The sequence below is a fragment of the Anguilla rostrata genome, chromosome 3 (assembly GCF_018555375.3).
Source record: "Anguilla rostrata isolate EN2019 chromosome 3, ASM1855537v3, whole genome shotgun sequence".
Lineage (NCBI taxonomy): Eukaryota > Metazoa > Chordata > Actinopteri > Anguilliformes > Anguillidae > Anguilla > Anguilla rostrata.
The window spans coordinates 51,073,974-51,093,331 of NC_057935.1; the positions used below are offsets into that span (position 1 = coordinate 51,073,974).

Below are 19,358 nucleotides of genomic sequence, written 5' to 3' on the forward strand. Positions count from 1 at the left end.
TAAGTGTGTAGGAAACGAAACAAGGAACAGACAATGCAATATGTGTCAGCCTATGGTTTTAGATCTCCGAACCCTGTACTGTAATCTCATTTTGAGAATGTCCTAAGGCTAGTTACTACAGGAAAGAAAGTCAGAAGACTAATTCTCTTGATTTAGTGCACGAATAATAGAGGCTTTTACAGATGACAAATTTGTGCATCATATGATTTTATTTAACATTTGATTTGAAAGTCATTACATTACATTAGTCTGAATATATAAATTCAAACAAGCTTTTAAGATGCAAAACATGAATAAATAATCATTTTGGGGAGTGTGAAAAAATCTTCTCTGATGTCATTGGAGTCCACCAGGACATTAAAATTCAAAATGAATTTTGCCATTGGGCCATTGCCCTCCCTCCCCCCTGCCTCCCCTCTCATTGCAGGTTTAATTGGGATATAAGGCAGAGAGCTCTACCCCCACAACCCCCCACACTCACATACACACCACCATCACAGTACCCAGAGAGCAGCCTGGTTTAAAAGTATAACGGTTTCATATTTTCAGGCCTGACAGTTGAACACTCGGTAGAAGGCACACCATATGAATAAATTATTGGCTGTATCAGTGGTAGCTGAGCTGAAAATTCCACAAATATATCAAAACACAATGGATAAAAATACACATCGATATCTGCTTTTCCACAGTCTCATGTAATAATTTCCTCTCAGCTGTGCTTCAACATACAATTGTATCAAAACAGACAGCACAAACACTGGCCAAGTGCTGGGTAGCGATAATGAATCCATTTATTGTCCCAGACCAGAATTTGGAAATGCTGGCAGAGTACTTAGTGCTATGAAAAATGATTTGCCCCTTTCAGATATTATTGTATATTTGTTGCACTGAATTGTTTCAGAAATTTAGACAAAATACAATATTAAAAAAGTATTTCATCTTTTTAATTGATAATTATATTCAGCTGATTGAACAGAGGCACCTGCGATAGATCGGTGACCTGTCCAGGGTGTATTCTTGCCTCTTGCCCAGTGCATGCTGGGAATAAGCGGTTATAGATAATGAACACAGGCAGGCTTGATTGCAGCCAGCCCTGTTGAATCTAAATTTCACTGAATCTTACCATCAGAGTGAAGTAGACACCACCAAGTTTCTACAAGCACACTATGCCACAATCAGGGAGAGCTGAGAACAGTTGTTGCAATATCTGAGTTTGGAAAGGGTTACAAAGCCATTTATAAGGCTCTGGGACCCCACCCAACCACAGTGAGAGCCATTACCTTCAAAAGAAGAACATTTGGGACAGTGGTGAATCTTTCCAGGAGTGAGATACTGTACCTAAATATTTCCTAGGATGCAGTGACAACCAAACCAGGAAGTAACAAAAGTTCCCAGAAGTGCGTCCAAAGACCTGCAGGCCTCTCTAGCCTCAAATAAGGTCAGTGTTTATGACTCTAAAATAAGAGACTGGGCCAAAATAGGATTCATGGGAGAGTAGCAAGGTGAAAACCACTGTTAACCAAGAGAAACAGCATTTCTTGTCTCACATTTTCCGGAAAAAAAACACCTGGGATAATATTTTATGAACAGAAGAGTCCAAAGTAGAGCTGTTTGGATGACGCAGGTCTCATCGTGTCTGGTGTAAAGCAAATGCAGAATTTTACTGTAAGAACATCATACCAACAGTCCAAACACAGTTCGAAACACAAAAGCAAGCCAACATGGCTGAAAATAAACAAAATTTAAGCTTTGGAGTGGCATAGTCAAAGTCCTTACTTAAACCAATAGAGATGCTGTAGCTACAATTAGCAGTTCATGCTTGAAAACCTACCAGTTTGTCTGAATTAAAGCAGTTCCGCAAAGAAGAGTGGGTTAAAATTCATCCACAGTGATTTGAAAAACTTCAAATTGTAGGAAGCATTTGGTTGCAGTTAGTGCTGCTAAAGGTGGTGCAACTAGTTAAATTTTAGGGGGCAATTAGCTTTTCAAATGGGCGGTACGGGTGTTTGATAACTTTTTCATTAAATAAATAAAATAACAATTTTAAAAATGTATCTGTGTTTACCCAGGTTCTCTTTGTCTAATATCACATTTTGTCTAAAGATCTGAAACCTTTCAGTGTGACAAATGTGCAATAATCGAGGAATTCTGGAAGGGGCACTGTAAATAATGATGTTATGGGCTAGTAAAACCTGCCAGCAGAATACTTTCAGGATATCTGGATCCCATTATTGTATTTTGTAAATTCTTTCAGACTTGCTTATGAACTCATATTTTTTGTTATGGTTCATATTCTCAGAGGTGAAAGTTATCATTCAACTGTACAAGGCAACAGAACAGAGCCTAGCTTTTCAAATACAACAGTTAAGATTCTGATATCCAAATTATTGTAACCGGGGGTGGCTCTTATGGATTTTTGGCACTAGACAGCCAACAATAATTCAGCAATAATTTCCACTAGCCCAGCTGAAATGTTAGTATCCATTTTTAAACTCCATAAATACATGTTTTCTATTATATCCCTTCAAAACAAAATATGTGTTTATTAATGATCTAGGCTACATTGATTGAAATCTTGAGTGAGCCAGGGGCCAGGTTGGGTATCCCAACAAGTTTAAAAATGACAGCAGGTTATACAATTTTGTTGTTTTATATGGCCAATTTGATACTTTCAAACTTATAATTTGTAGATACTATGTCAGCTGTCTGATCGAGCAGACACTCATCCCTCTCTGTCTCCACTCCTGAAAGGACCACTCTGTTCTTTTCGTAATTAGCAGTGACTTCACTTATCTTCTTTGGTGGGAGTGGGGGAAGTGCAAGAAAAAAATGATTGATGATGATTTTGTTTCACTAATCGCAGGATTCATAACTGACAGGACTTCATACCAAAGGTTTAAAAATGTATGTTGCCATAGAAGCTTGTTACTTGGGTAGAGACTGGATTAGGCAGGTGTCATTTAACTACCTTAACCCAACTCCTGCCTATTAGTGACTGATAATCACTGATTATGATGTTCAGTCACATCACATTTTATACAATAGACTCCCTTAAATCGCCAGTAAAGAAATCTCACTTGCCTGATGGACTAGTGAGCTTCAAATTGGACTTGCCCGAAATATAAACCACTTGCCTCTGGCGAGTGGGTGAGCTTCATTTCCAGCCCCGATTGTAACCCTCATATTTATGTTATTTCTATGAGAAAGAGGGAATGTTTGTTTTTTTTCATTAGCCCTGTCATTATGATGTAGACTGAGGAAGTAGGAAGCACGCCACAGGCTTTAAAAAGAATGGCAAGTACTGAAGCTCCCAGGTAGCTCTATTCAAGAGCATAGTGTGTAAATGCCTGTGATTCATAGTAACACACCAGTCATATTTCACAATCTATACAAAAGACAGCTGAGTGAGTAAATTCTATGGAGCCACATGATCTTAGAGCTTTGGTCAGGCAGTTTAAACAAAGATAGATGTATCGTGGTAGCATTGCCAGCATGCATAAAACCACATTATCCTCCAGTAGAACTCCCTGTATGTGCAAACTGCATTCAACCACATACCTGTCAGACAATACCAGAACATGATATCTGGCATTGAAGTCCTGTTTTTTGTATCTTTTAAATCCTTTTTATGACAGTTCTGCTGAAGGTTTCCCAAAAGATAAATCTGACTACACCTTGCAGGGAGCCTCCAACAACCCCATGGGTACATGGGATTCATCCCTCCCCTGTAGTTACAATTTCCTATGATGCACCATCTTGCAAGGACTTTTATCTCCGCACAGGAATGGCATCTTGCAAAGGAGCTGGCTCTTATCAGAATACTCACTATATCTGACACAGTCCCCAAGGAGTAGCTGCCACCTCTGTTGTCATAGACGAATATAGATGAGCCCACACATAAGGATACGTACTCTGATCCCTTCCCTAAATTATCAGAACAGCTCATATTAAAGCTGTCAAAAAGCTGTACATTCACAGGAGGCTGTGGTAAGGATTGAAATGTAACTTTTCTGTGGGAGAGCTGCCCTACTGAAGCATTGGGTAATATTTTGCTGTTCGAAATGCCGCCGATGCATTGTTAGCCAAAAACAATGCGGCAATGTATGTGTCACGTGTCACTGATTGAAGTTTTAGCTTGATGGCTGAATCGCTCTGACAAAAATGCGATGGGAATGCTTGCGCCAGGCCGCAATGGAGAATGTCTTTTTTGAAAGCTGAATGCTGAAATGGTATGGGAACTCAAGCTTGTGCGTGATAAAATCACAGCAGGGTAAAGACACCTGTCTCATCGTTCTGTGAATAATCTCCCCTGTGATCTTCGCTAAATCGTTGAACCAAATGACATTGAAAGATAAAACTATCTGAATATGAATAGCATTAAGAGGTAACATATAAGACTGTGCTTACCAATTATTTTTTATTTCCTAGCATGTGATAATTATAAATTCCAGGTCCGCACGGTTTTCTATGAATGGTGTGCCTCATTTCTTATTACATACACATTAGAATCACATATGGTTCTACGACTCCTACAGAAGTAGCAGTCCATCAAGGCTATCTTTCCTTGAGATTCATTAATTCACTGGATGTCCTTAAGACACTGGGGGTGGGGGTCATACTGTATTTCTGCTTTTTCCTGCATGGAGAGAGAATGGAGTCCACTTGCCCTGGGTTACCTTCTATACATGGGATATTGTTGTAAAACCAGTGTAACTAACTCTGTGTGTGTGTGTGTGTATAATTACAGGTCACTAGGTTTCATAAGGTTCTTTTCACTGTGAGGGAGCTGGTCATGGGCTTATTGGGGAGATCGTTTGTGTGTATTTATGTGTGCATGAGCAAATTAATATGGAAGTGTGTAAGAATGTAGAAATAACATTAAAAGAGAGAAAGACTTGGGAAAAGAAGAGGGTGAGAGTTAATAGAGAGGGAGGAGAGAAGGAGAAGCGGGAGTAAGGGGGGTAAAGGGAGGGGGAGAGAGAGAGAGAGAGAGAGCACGAGAGAGAGAGCACAGAAGACACAGCTGCCTAGAGGAGAGTGCTGTTGGCTGCTGCTTTCCTTTCTAAGCTGATTTACTTGTTTAAGGTCTGACCTCATCATCCTGTCAGTATGATCCCCAACCTCCTGTGGTGGGAGCAGCCTAAAATCATCAGCTGAAGCGAGTGGAAATAGCACTGGGATTGTGAGGCACTGCTTCCTCCTGTTCGTTTTCAGCCTTCAGCCTGCGTGAGTGTGTGTGTGTATGTAGAGAGAGAGAGAGAGAGAGAGAGAGAAAACGCATCATGCATGTGCATTAACTGATCTCCAGGAGCAGCAGAGAGAGCGAGAAGCAGTGGAATTGTGTCGAGCGCAAGCCCAGACACAGACAAGAGCAGCAGAGATTGTTCTTTTCTCCTCCGCATATAAACAACAGAGAGGGAAGCGAGAAAGAGAGAGAGGGGGAGAAAGAGAGAAGGACAGTGAGAGTGCGTGAAAGAGAGGAATTCTACTTTTTATTACCTTCATTAAACAAGGAGAAGAGGATGTCGGTGTCGGGGAAAAAGGAGTTTGACGTGAAACAGATCCTCAGGCTTCGCTGGCGCTGGTTCAGTCACTCCTCCCAGAGTTCGGCCGGCAGCGGAAGCTACATCCAGCAGGAGGGCTTTGATCACCGGGGCAACCCGGCCCAGAACAGGTTAAAGAGTCATTCGCGGGACAGGAGTGGGCTTCGCAAGAGCAACAGCCCTGTGCACAGCATTTTGGCGCCGACCCCGGGACCCACGCCAGTCTACGCCAGACCCGGCCATCAATCATGGCACCAGCAGAACCTCATCCCACACCTGCAGTCCAGTGAGGAGCTGCCTAAATCCGGCTCTCCCGATAGCGCCAGAAAGGAGGACGCCAAGAGAAGCCAGGAGGATGTGAAGAGCCACCCGGAGGACCCTTTAGAAGTGGAAGCGAGGGAAAGGTACGGTGCTTGGGAACGTCCTGCGTAAAACGTACCCAGACTGGGGAGACAGATTAAGTACCGGCAACTGTAAGGGAACTGGATATCTTTAGGAGGCAAATAATATTTTTGCGCTTTTTAAAGCTTTCTTGCAACATTGTTACTGTAGATTGTGAACAGTGGGCAAAATAAGGTGTAATGCACAGGCAAAATGAAATTTGAAGGTTGAATTATGGTGCTGTCAAATCAGTATTCCATTATGCATAATTGGGTTTAAGTGGTCTATCGTAAAATGTCTTATAAAGAAGGAATCATGTAAGTGAGCCTTTGTTTAAGCTCGTTGCATTGTGAATAGTCATTTCAGCAGATGGGGAAATGGAATATGATATAGCCAATTACATCTTTGCAGTATGTAATATTAAATAAGGTTGTGTAATGGCTAAGCTTGTGTAAACCACTTCTGAAGCTATTGATTGCAAGTGCAGTCACTGTACTTGTTCCAGTGATCTTGTTGTTATTGAAAGCCTACCTGGGGGCAGTTCTGACACAGGCACAGAAGGTCCGGAAAGCTAGACCTTTAAAGTACCCTCTGGGAAATTATTCAGCAGATGAATCTGACCATAGGCTCCATGAAACCACAGACCCCTGCTTGCAATCACAACTCTTTGTGTTAGTGCACCAGTGATATGCACACCATTGTTTAATTACTGTTTTTCGGGGTTCAGTCCCCCTCAGCGCCACCCTCCATGACTGTTCCTCTTGACTGCTGTTCATGGGAGGGAGATTTTGGTGCTTATTCATTTATTATTCCACGGTGTTATAAATGTTGTAGGAAGCACACTGCTATATGAGAGGTGAGTGTTTTGGTGCAGGCATTAAAAAAAAGATGATGGAAGGCATTCAAATACATTAATTATTTATAGTGGGACTGACATTTGTAAGCGCAATCGAAGTGAATGAAATGGTCCTCATTTGATCGTCAGCTCAAGCCTAGCCCTTTCTCTCGCTAGATGAGGCCAATTAAAAAATGTTTGGTTAATTGCGTCTGCAATTTCGCCTCTTCGTGAGCAGGTTCTCTTCAGGGATTTGGAATAGCAGACTGTCAGCAGGAGAAATATGTGTGCCATTGTCTGCCACTATGTCACGCTGGGATTCTGCAGGAAGTAAACAGTTTTTCTCTCAGAAGGAAGTGCCATGACAGAGCCTTATAAAGAGGTGATGTCATCAGATTCGCAAAGACAGTTTTTTTTTCTTTTGCTCTTTGTCTTTTCTGCTCTTACACTGGAAGTGTTAATGTCAGCATTGGTGCAACTCAGGGCTCTTACATTTGACTTTATTGTGCCTTGGAGCAATTGAACAGGCATAATAAACATCTCTTACGCTTGAACATTAAATACCACCCAAGAGGGACTTGATAAATTTTATCTCACTGTATTGCTTGGATTTTAGCAAGAGGTTGCACATTAACCTCCTAAGACCCAGCAATTATTTTTTGTTCTGTGTAGGGGGCATGAATCTTTAATCTAAATCTCAAAAACCGTATTCTACTATGGTGAAGCTTACATAACAAAACGCATTCAATGAAAATAATATAAATAATATTTTTCAAAATACTTTCCCTGCAACATGTTTTTAACATCCAAGGCCTCCCTTGTATTATATCAATACAATGTAAATACTTAACTTTTTAGGGTGGGTCTAAGGAGATTAATATGGGATGGATAATATTAAAAACATGAAGTGGTTGGGAAAAGTGATGCATTAAGTGCCAATTCCAAGCACCTTCATTGAAAGACACTCCATCAAAAAATCTATGAATTACATTCTTCTTCATGGTCTTAGTTGTAGATAACTGTGCTTTAATCAATACATGATCAATGTAGTTTTCCCCCATTAGTGAATGCACAATGGATCAATTAAACTGTAGTAGGACAGGCTGTTACTTAAAGAAACACCTACAGCTATTCAGAGAAAAGATATAAAGGACTTTGGTTTACATTATACTAAAATAACATTTATGTACTATAAAATATTTTCTGAAATACGTCAATGTGTGTACCGTGGTAAGAAACAAGCTTTGAATTATAAACTTCTACTGTTTGCTATATAACAGAATGAATACCTGAAATGACTTCTAAAACCATGTTTAAAATGAGACTGATATAATGCAATACAATGCTATTTTTGGGGATTTGAAACCTTTAAAGCTTGATATTTCAAAACTATACTATTTGTAGTTAGAACCCAATAATTCATATTCTTGGATTGTCAATATGCACCAAGAACAAAATAAAAAGGCAAAAATATAATGTAATTTGTAAATGCATAAGTTGGCCAATCGCAATTTTTTTTGGCTTTCTATAGAAACACCCTTGATAGTAATACTAAAATTCAAATTAAACAGTGTCAATGGCTGTATTGCTTGAAATAACCCATGAGCAGGTGGGCCAGTTGTGACAGAAAATGATATTAACACACACTTAAATGTAGAAGTATTGTTATAGTGACACAAGTTTGGTTATTTTGGCTCTGCTCTCCAGCACATTGGATTTTAAATAAAACTATGACTATGTATTGTATGAAAAACGGCTGTAATTCGTACACAGATCACCTGATATGGATGCAAATACCCTCAAATTAAATCTGACAGTCTGCATTTTTACCTTAAATTAATTGTTTTATTTCAAAATCAATGTGCTGGAATACAACGCCAAAATAATTTAAGAATGTGTCACTATCCCAATATGTTTGCATTTAACTGCATGTGAACAACCCTGTGAATGCGCGATATGGTGTGTTTCCTGTTTTCCTTTACCATTTCCTCTGAAGGGGCTTGTTGTTCTAGCAGTTCATTCTGTGCGGCTCACACACTAGATCAGTGCAACAAGAGATGGCAGCTGTTATGGCTATGTTTTGTAAGGCTTTAAGATTTTGGAAACAGTTTGATACCAAGCAAGAAGAGCAATCTTCATGAAACACATGTAGGAGTTCAGTGGAGGCCATCTGCGTTACGCCACCCTATTGCTCATCCAGCTACTCCTACACAGAGCAGGCGAGAGTTGAAAGCTTCATCTGTTAAAGACAGAATTGCTGCCATGTTTTCATAGTACAATATGTACACATTACTCAACAGTACACACATTCGTGTTTCCAAAAACAGAAAAATATAACACAAACAGAAATACTGCTAACATTTGTAACTGCAAAAAAGAAAAAAGTGAACACAGAAGACTTTATATGTACTCGGTACGTTTAGCCTTTTTATCCAAAGAGTCTTTTTGAAAGGGTCAAACCTAAGTGAACCTATGACCTTTAAATCTCTTAAAGATGGTCTAATTAGTGCAAACTCTGGGGAGTGGAAGTTACCACAAGCAGACACTAGATACAGTGGTTTAATAAAGTCTCAGAACTGAACATTTTCATTGCAAATTTGCCATGCTGTCAGACCAGGACCTTTCCCATTATCTGCTCACAGACTCGTTTCCTCAGCTGCTGAGCAGCAAAAATGGCGCTAAGGTCACCTGCCACTGTCAGCAGAGGGCTGGGCATTCATAATTCATGGGGATCTTGACCTGAATTTTCTTTAAGGTACGGTGGTTCTCTCCATCTGCTGGGGGGAGGGGGGCTTCACATTCTCAGGTCCTCTTGTGGAAAGGGTCACATGGGCGATCTGGCGAGTATGCCCTTCAGCTTTAAAAGCCTCTCTGTTTTTTTCCCCCTCTCCTTCAGAATCGATAGCTTTCACTTTGACTGGAGACCACTGTATACACACAGTATGTAACAGGCTACAAATCAGCCCACGCTAAAAATGGTTAATGCTTGCGGCTTCAGGGAGGTGTGAAACAGAGGTCCTCCTACGTCATTAACCCTGCGGTAACTCTTCTCGATATTCTGCTGTAGGTGCAGTCTTTAACCTTTGACCTCACACCCAAGCCTTTATGACAGCCCTGGCACTCAATACGGTTTCTTTTGGTCCACCCTCTTGAGTACAGATGTGATACTATAGTTTCTGAACGCACAAAGTAGGTTCAATGCTCTTTATGTGCTGCTGGCATTAACATTATTGATTGTTATTACCTTGTGAACTTGATGCAGGAATACAGCAGGGTTCTTATATAAGGAAAAGAAAAGGATGCTGTGCTCAGCATGAATCCTGGAATGCACACTTCTGTTTATGAGCTACAATTATCACATTTCCTAAACATTTTATCAGTTGATAATGCCATTATTCCATCGTCTCTAAAAATGCGCTGCTTCAGTCGCTACGGATGTCAATTATGCAAATAAACAGTTCCCTCAACCAGGTGCCCTCTGGAATTCTTTAGCAATGGTCCATTGGAATCCTGATCAAAAAACAAACCTATTTATTTGTATCTCTCTGCCTTTCAAATTGGTTTTTGAAAAATGAAGATATTTTTAATCTCGCCTGATCAACTTTGGATAGAGGCTCTGTTGGAGTCCAATTTTAATTGAAATCATTCACACCCCCGGCGGAACTTAAACACGTCTCCCGAGTCAAGCTGTAGACTTCACCTCTCCTCAGACAGTGTGATGTATTTATCACACCATGTGCATCAGGTCCCACAATGCACTGTTTTATCATCTGGGAGGGGAAAAATCCATTCGGTGGTATGAGGCAATAAGCTGACAGTGACATGTATTTTATAGCATCTGCCTGCCATTTTTCTCCCCTTTGCGGCTGAAAGCTGGTTGAAGAACAAAGCTACAGTACATTGATAAATCTGTGTTATCTCAACAAAACCAGTTTTAAACACAAAGGCCTGAGTTAACTTAGTTTCTCCCATGATCGCAGCAAAATGAACGTGATTTGGAAATCCTCTTTTTCATATTTTTCTTTTTGCCCTCCTCCATAAAATTAGGTTTTTCCCCCCATAAAATGAAAAGTAAACGATTAAGATGTCACAGGGAAATGGACACAGGCTAAAATCGCCAACGGATTAAATTAGGCTGAAAACCACAATATACAATGTTAAAAATGGCTTTAGTGAATGGTGAATTTTTAGCACCAAGACCTTGTTTCACTCCCCTCAGAGGTCTGAATGTAATATTTCATTTCCATACGTAGGTTTAAATATTTATGGTCAGCACAGAATAAATCTGCTTGTTTCTTTGTCAGTTCTGATGTAAGACAAAAAGAATCGAATAAAGAACAGAGTAGTCAGAAAGGTAAAAATCATAGCAGGTTCTTGAGGCAATAGCAGGATTCATGCAATGAATCCTTTGCAAGTTTGAAATCTGGGAGTCTGCTTTGCATAATTCCAAAGTGTTCATATAAAAATTACACATTTTGGTGCATTTTCACAGAAAGCTAATGAATCAGATATTTAAAAATAACAACAATCATTTGATACCTCTGAATGTTGATCACAAGAATAAAAATGTAAACACGAATGACGGATGAATAGTCCTTAACTGAAAGATAAGGATTCCCATACTTGACGATGCTTCACTACAATTACTCATTGGTAAACATCTTGTGCTTTTCAATTACCAGCAAACAAGACTTAACAACTCCTGTCCCGTCACACAAAAATACACATTTTGGCTAAATTATGTTTTCTGCTGAATGGTGTCCCCTCCTGACTCTGGTAGCACAAAGGCGCCTTTTAGGTGCTGCCCTTAATACTTCCTTGAAGGTGGTTTATTGCTGTCTCCGGGCCGCAATTGTGCAGTAGCTCTGGAGAAACGGTCACCTTGCTATAAATCTATTGGATTTTATCCCCTCTGGGTAAAATGGTACCAAATCAGGATTTTGTTTTGCCTTATGTGGTTAAGTTAATTAATATTGCCCTCCGTTCCCTGCCCTCTTGGCCAGTTCATCCTTGGATTTCTTATTTCAGTTGGGCTTCATGGTAAATTTAAGGTAAAAAGAAATTAAGCCCGTTCTATTCAAATTTGTCAGTGAATGGCACTGTTGGACAAGGGTTAAGCTAGAATAAACAATCTGTCAATGACAGCTACAGAGATGCTTTGAACATAATAAAAAATGTAAATGATGAACATGTGATACAAAACGTTAGGGCTGCACATGCTTAAGGGCAAGTGACATCTTTGCATAGCGCACATCTTTTACACATTGCTTTTTAAGAAACATCATTCTCTTGTTCAAGGTGCCAGGTGAATTACTGCTTGTATTAATGATGAATTTTGAGTCACTGTGTGCTTTGTTTACATTTTTAATTTAACAATCTTTTATTTAATGGTGCATAAAATTCATTATTCATGAATTTTTAATGAATTGTTATTATTATTATTATTATTATTATTATTATTATTATTATTATTATTATTGAATTACAGTAGCTTAATGGCTGTCTCAATGTCTGCTACCAGGAAGTCCCACTATGATTAAAACTCGCAAACTCCTTGTTGTCAAAGTTCAATTCCCAAACCGCTATTATTCAATGTCCTTTATGATGAAAATATAGGTACCCCTGGGCAATCAGGAATCCAAACCAAAGCATTATTGCCAGCGTGCCAGCCCTGCCTTCCGTGTGCCATCACATTACATTTAGATTGTTCAATTAAACAAGGAGGACTGTTCCAGGAGGTGGTGGAATGAGCATCAGTCCAGGCTGAATGGCGAGCTTTGTGAAATCACTTTCATTACTAGGTTTGCATCACTCAATGCTTAGCTTAATTTTTAGGATTGTGTATCACCTGTTCTACGTTTTCCAATTGGATTTGATTTCCCAATGGTGACGGTTCATTAAAAACCTGTAAAGCAGCCAGGGCCGACCATCCCATGTAATGAATAAAATATTTTTGAAAATAAATTAATTTGGATTTAGCTTTATAACGTCGTCACCATAGCAATGTAAAGAAGAAAAAAAAGTGGCAGCACTATGTTTAGTATCTATCTGCCCATCTCTCACAGTATCACAGTGCACTGTCAGACATGGTCCTCATGCATAATGCAGTATTAGTTGATTAAATATCCAGGTTTCCATTTTCAGCAGTATTTTTCTTTTCTTGGAATAGAGTGAGAGCGTGAGCGACAGAGGGGGTGGGGGTAGGAACAGAGTGCTAATATATGTTAATACTGTGAGGGGTTGGACCGGCATGCTAGCAGTTTCTCCAGACTAGTATGAAAGCATTGTCTTACTGGAAAAGACAACTCACCTATTTATTCTCTTTGTGCAGATGTTCCTCTGCCCTGCTCAGGCTCAAGCGCTTTTATACCAAACAAAAATGCTAATCTGTAACGAGCTCATAACGATTTGATTTAAGGTTTTAAACAGGTACAACCATGCAGGTAATTTACACAATACAACACTTTGTTGTTGTATTTTTACAGAGGTTTTTAAAAACTATGTGGAGAGGGTGGATCAGGTAGTAGATCATTTTTATCCTGTTTACTTTCTCACTCCTCTTTTGCAAACCTGTACATTCTTAATGATGCCAGGACCCCACAGCAATTAACTCTAGTAGACAAACACCAATGCTATGTAAAATTAAATACGATACACAAGCACATTTTAATAACAGAACAGGACATGCAACAAAAATTATTTTAAAAGTTAATTTAGAAATGTCCTCTTACCAGTTTCTCCAGGCTGAGCAAAGCTAGGGCTGAGGTTCAGCCCAGCCATTTCTGGAGACTCACATACTCAAATATGCTAGAGCAGTGCAGGCGACTAGTGTCAGGCAGTCTGTTCGTATGTACAGTCTGCTCGGCATATCACCATCTTCAGAATATATATCCATTGTATACATTATAGGTATTACAGTCTCTGCCTAAAAAGGGTACCATATAAGGTAATGACTTTTCATAAAATTTGTAGCCTATATTATTATTATATTATTAATACCATATCAGTAACAGGTCTATTTATTATGTACCAAAATGGATATGTATAATATGACTACATTACAAAGGACATTTTATTGCATTTTAGCTGATTGCATCTTAAACCCTTTACTTTTAAGGCATTGCAGAACCACAGCAGTTTTCCCTCTTTACATCTGCCCATGATTTTTTCTTTCTGGAAAATTGAAACAATGGCTGTGGCATATCTTATATATGTCATGAATTATGAATGCTAGGTTCTGTGGAAGTTTTTGCTAGTCACCCATGGGGATACATTTCATAAAGGAGTCAAAAATAAAAGAGTAGTTCATTGTCAGTCTTCTCTCCGATTTTTCTATATTGCTCACTGATATATATATATATATATTTCATTTTATCAGCTGTAGGAATAATTTATTATGAATCATACATGCGTTGGCTTTGATATATTAAACTTTTGTCCTCAGTTAAGACTAGTGATGTTCTTTTCTGTTCCCCTGTGGTGTATATGACCTTGCTTCCATTTACTTTATTTCACCCTGAAATTTAAAGTGTTACATTTATTGTGATTGGGATAATCTCTCCATATTCTGCTGTGAGATTATTGTACACCAATAAAGGTAACAACTGGCACAGATGGCAGGCTTCACGTCAGTTATATTCCTCTGGTTATTTTATTGTATTGCTGACACCATGTGATCTGTTCATAGCATATGAAAGTGCCCTTGTGCCAGCTGTTTCTTTGTAATTCTATTGACGTGAAGTAAGACCCCTGCTACCTGATGATAATATTGTATCTGTCTTTTGAGAAGGAGGGCATTTTCAACTCGTACTGTCACTTTTTTTCAAAAACTTAATTTTTGGCATATACATAATGTTTATTAAAAACAGGCTGGCAATAGACTGAAGTGAGAAAAATCTAATGTGACATTCGGGTTTATTATTTGCTAAAGATTTCTCCCTGCCTGGTTTAATAAAATTTAAACAGGGAACTGTTTCAACGTGTAAATTCCCTTTGTGTATCTCACTGCCAGCTGTCCTCTCACTCTGTGTCAGGACTAGGAAGTGGTGACCCAGAGTTTCAGGAGAGGATCAGTGTGAATTTAAGGTGCTTGGGTCTGGAGATGCGGTTTCACTGTAATTGTAAACAGTTCTGGTTGGTTGCCGCATGGAGAAATGGTGGCTAGCAATAGAGCCTTGAAAGGCTGTCCCTCAGCTGCCAAACAGATGTGCTCCTGACAGCGTTGCTCACCATTTTTTTCTCTCCCTGCCAGCTGGGTGTTCCCATTAAGTTTTGAATCATAAATCAGGGATGCATAATTTGTCACAAGCTCATGGACCCAAACCCCAGGCTGCATAAACATCCTAAAAAAATGATGTCCTGCTAGGTAGCAGCATTACCATATTCTGTCATTGTGTGAGGAATGGTTATGATTGATTTCAGGTAAAGCATTTATTTATTTATTTATTTATTTATTGACATATTTGTTGACATCCTTTTTATTTGACATTCAATGTCCATTATTTACTTGTTTCTCCCTGTGCATGATTTCTAGCAAGTGTAGAACATTTTATTTCATAGTTCTACTTCTCATTTTTCACTGAATCCCCCGTTTTAGAGAAGCTTCATGTCACATCATCACAGCAATGCAGAGATTATGTGCTTACTGCAGCTATAATGTGTACGCTGCGCATTTCTTTTCAAAGAGTTGCAACCGGCTTGGGAAATGAGCTTTCCACAGCACCATTCCCTTACCCACAGGTCAGCTTGTTTCTAAGCGGGCTCTGTGCTGTGCATTGTCATTTGTTTAGTGAAACTCTGACTGGCAGCACCGGCAAGCTACTGGCTACAGTGACACCCTGGGTCCAGAGCACCTGAAGCATATGGCATGGTACAAAAACACCCAGTGTTGCTGTCACACAAACAATAAATCATCCAATGGTCACATAATAGGCTAGAAATCTATGCCACCAGAAAAGTAAGACTCCATTATGCTTAATTATAAACAAACCAGTCTTTCCAGGGATGTTTGAATAGTAAGCAAGTCATTTTGTTTTTGGGCATCAGCCAACAAGCTGCTGATAGCTCTGTGAAAACAAAACTGTTTTCAAACAATATGGTGGGGATATGATACAGAATAATGCACTATTCCAAATGGCAATACTGTGCCAGGTTTGGGGGAGGTGTAATGTTGATTGAAAATTGTAATTTTAATGCAAGGCTGCAGTTTTACTGCTGTTATATAAAGTAATTTGAGTCTGAAAGGCTGCCATACACATTGCTGATCTTGTGCATAATCATTTAACATTTCATCAGTTTCAAAGCTCATTGTAAACAGTCTTTTTTACTCCTTTGTTTTGTTCACCATATTCATGCTCCATAAAATCATATTGACTTCCTACGTAAATCTTAGATCCATTCTTTTAGTCTCTGTGTGTGTGTGTACGTGTGTGTGTGCGTGTGTGTGTGAGTAGGCATGTGTATGTGTGTCTGTGTGTATGAATTTGTGTCTTGAAGTGATTTAGATATTGGGGTGAATACAAAAGGAACTTCATCCAGTGAATATATTGTATGGGAACAGGGTGAAATATGACTTCAGTGCTCTTTTTGAAGACTAAATTGCAGGGGTAAGGTTTTTTGCAAGACACCTTTAATAAGTAAAGGAAATTAAAATACAAGATGAATGGGATTCATTTCAGTTTCCTGGTTGGTCATTGGGAATTAAGAGGACAGTGTGTTATATGGCAGTATTGAAGCCTGGTGTTTGTAAGTGTATGTGGAAACATCTGTTTTCCACAGACCAAATCTGAACAGAAACTAACAATATAGTGCAAACTTTATAAACTTTCTTTCCCCCTGCGCTTTTTATTTAGTGTGTAATGTAATGAATCTTCATTACATAAAAGCACTACCTCTGCATGGTCTGATTTCTAAATAAAATTTTTTTAAATAAAAAAAACTGACCATGCTGAATATGGCTGGCCCAGTGTCAGGTTCAATTGGTGAAGCCAATTATCATACTACTTTTATATTGGGACCACTAACCCCTGGTCAAAATATATCAACTGCAGCTATGTCTGACTTCTTGCTGTGATGTCAAAAGGAACTGGCATTAAGACTACCTCCAAATGTATGACCCTCCTTTAAATGTCCAACTAGAGGTGGCATCAGTTATTTCCCATTATACTGACCTTCAAAAAGGAAGGTACTGGATTGTTATAATCAGATAGGTTCTTATCTCCAGAAACAGAGGCCATGAATCTATTCTGTTTCACACAAAGTGCTCTGCAAATGGATTTATCTAGAAAGCCTATATTTAGATAAGATGCAAAGGAATAGTGAATCTTGTTGTTTTTGCTGTTGGAGGACACTGACATGGTTTAGATCACCATTTGACTTTAGTTAATCACATACACTTTATTTATTCACAGCAAACCTATAGCCAGAGTGATAGAGAATGATTTTAGTATTTTTGCTGGGCATCTGAAATTTTTGTTGTAGGTGGCCAAAGCACCAGTTGTTCAGAAGGGTAGAAGTTCTGTGGTTGTGTGCAAAGATGATATACCTGCAGAATTGTTAATGCTATTTTTGTGCACTTAGCATGCCTAGATGGAGGCAGCTTAAAGTAGCTCAGCCTCAAACCAGTCTGTGAAATATTTTTATTTATTTAGCTGAAACAGTGTGAAAAACATTCTTGACAAGTCACATGATGAATTGTGTCCAAATAAGCCACAGGCTACCATTAGTAGCACCAGGGAAGGTGCGCTATATTCAAGATGAAGAATAAATTATTTAACACTATCAAAAACAAACAAATGATGACTTGATTTATGCATTGAAAATAGGACAAAGGTCATCCGAGTAAAAGGAAATATTAAACGTGATACTTTAATGTCCTCAATAATGACCGTTACTCCAAAAAAAAAAAAAAAAAAACCATTAATGGTTGCTTATTTGTTTATGTTTTACCCAAACAACCAAGAGGTTGTTGCAGCATAATCATCCTTTCGGAGAGAACTTTATATCCTTGACTGATAAAGCTGCACACTTAGTGTTCTATCTTGACCCTTTACAGTCACATCTTTGTGTTGCCCTTGCTAGTAGCATTTTCCCCCAAACTCACATGAGGTATGTCATGTAGTACTGCACTTGTGGTGAATATCATAGAAGATTAACACTGTGAAATGGTGCCTTCTCCTGTGTTCTTCTCCCTCCTCGTTACCTTTTCACTGCAGAGCATAGCATAAGGTTGAGTCAGCAGCCATGGCTTTGAATGATACCCCAATTTCCTCATGATTGCCTTGGAAAAAGGAGAAACACAGTCTCGGTAAATGCCACTGCCAAGTACAGCTCCTCAATTGCTGTTTTCTTAAAACCTCATCTGATCAAGAAGCAATCTAACCCTAGAGTATAGACAACTGGATTGTCTTTGCCCCTGTTCTGTCACACATCTGTGAAGAAAAAGACTTTAAAGTGAGGCAGTTTCACTTCTAGCCACAAAGACTGCATTTCACATGGTCATTCGAACACATGCACATATGTACAGGAGCTATGCAGAAATAGAGGAAATTCATAACTGTAGGAGTAATATATCTGAGATTGGGATGACAGGTATCAAGTTACAGCCTGGAGGTGCTTGTCCCATACCTGTACAGCACCAAGAGTTTGGCTCTTTCCTGGGTTTCCTACAGAAATAATCACAATGAGCACAGACTCTCGGCCCTTAAGAACGTTAACTTTTGTACCTTCTGATCTTCTTTTTTTATTAATACCATTAGCAGATGGTTCATATTCAAGGTAGCTTACCTAGCTTAGAATTCACTCTTATCCACTTGTTCTGAACAGTTAGATATTTACTGAAGTTATTATGGTTACATATTTTTCTCAAGGATTCAATGACCATGCCGCCTGCTTGGGAAATGTTCCTGTAATCTTCCTGTTGTAAGCCCTGTCTCTTAACCACCACACATTTCATCAACCACTGGCCATTTCATTGATCAACATCCCTTGTAATATGTTCTATATTTAACAAAAAAACAAAAACAAAAAAAAACCAAATCCTTATGTTTTCAACAGATCACTGTAGATTTGCTGCCACAAGGAAATTACAAATGGGCTGACAGGAAATAGATTCTGCGATTGGCAGTTCCTCTCTAATTAACTTGTGGTGTACCTGTGGTGACACTTTAGCTGAACTGTAGCCCCATCATTATAGGACTCTAGCATGCAGTTTGAGTAAAACTTATCAACTTCCAGCATAGCCTTTTGGCTTGAAGTCCCTCACAGAGGTCATTTAGCTTGTGCCTGTGCTTGACTGTTAGTGTTGGTTTTGTTTTGAACATGTGTCCCAGATGGTATTCCGCCAGTTATCTCCAGGGAAAAGCTGAAAGTCCAAGGACAAGGAAAGTAATACATGGTTCCATGCACATAAAGAGAATTGGGAATTCTCTGTGGACAAGACAAATTTTCCACTCGTGCAACATTGAGAAGAAAGGGTTGTCTACTGTAAATGCTTCAGGCATGGAAAATCTCACTTATGCAAAATTATTAAGAATGACAAAGTTTATCTTCTGAACACATGTTCTTATTCTGACAGAATGACATACATTTGTTTTTTATGC

At 39.1% G+C, this 19,358-nt stretch overlaps 1 protein-coding gene across 5 annotated transcripts in view; it reads left to right on the forward strand.

Annotated features, from left to right (window-relative positions):
- klhl4 (kelch-like family member 4) overlaps nt 1–19,358 on the forward strand; it is a 133,786-nt gene that overhangs the window by 60,693 nt on the left and 53,735 nt on the right. Inside the window, exon 1 of one of the 5 annotated variants that reach the window (XM_064328149.1) lies at nt 5,049–5,947. The exons of 3 other annotated variants lie outside the window; for them this stretch is intronic. In XM_064328149.1, the coding sequence (XP_064184219.1) occupies nt 5,523–5,947 (425 nt within the window). In that variant the 5' untranslated portion in view covers nt 5,049–5,522. Of the gene's footprint in view, nt 1–5,048; nt 5,948–19,358 lie in introns of those variants that run through there. One more of the 5 variants, XM_064328148.1, reaches the window with a different exon arrangement.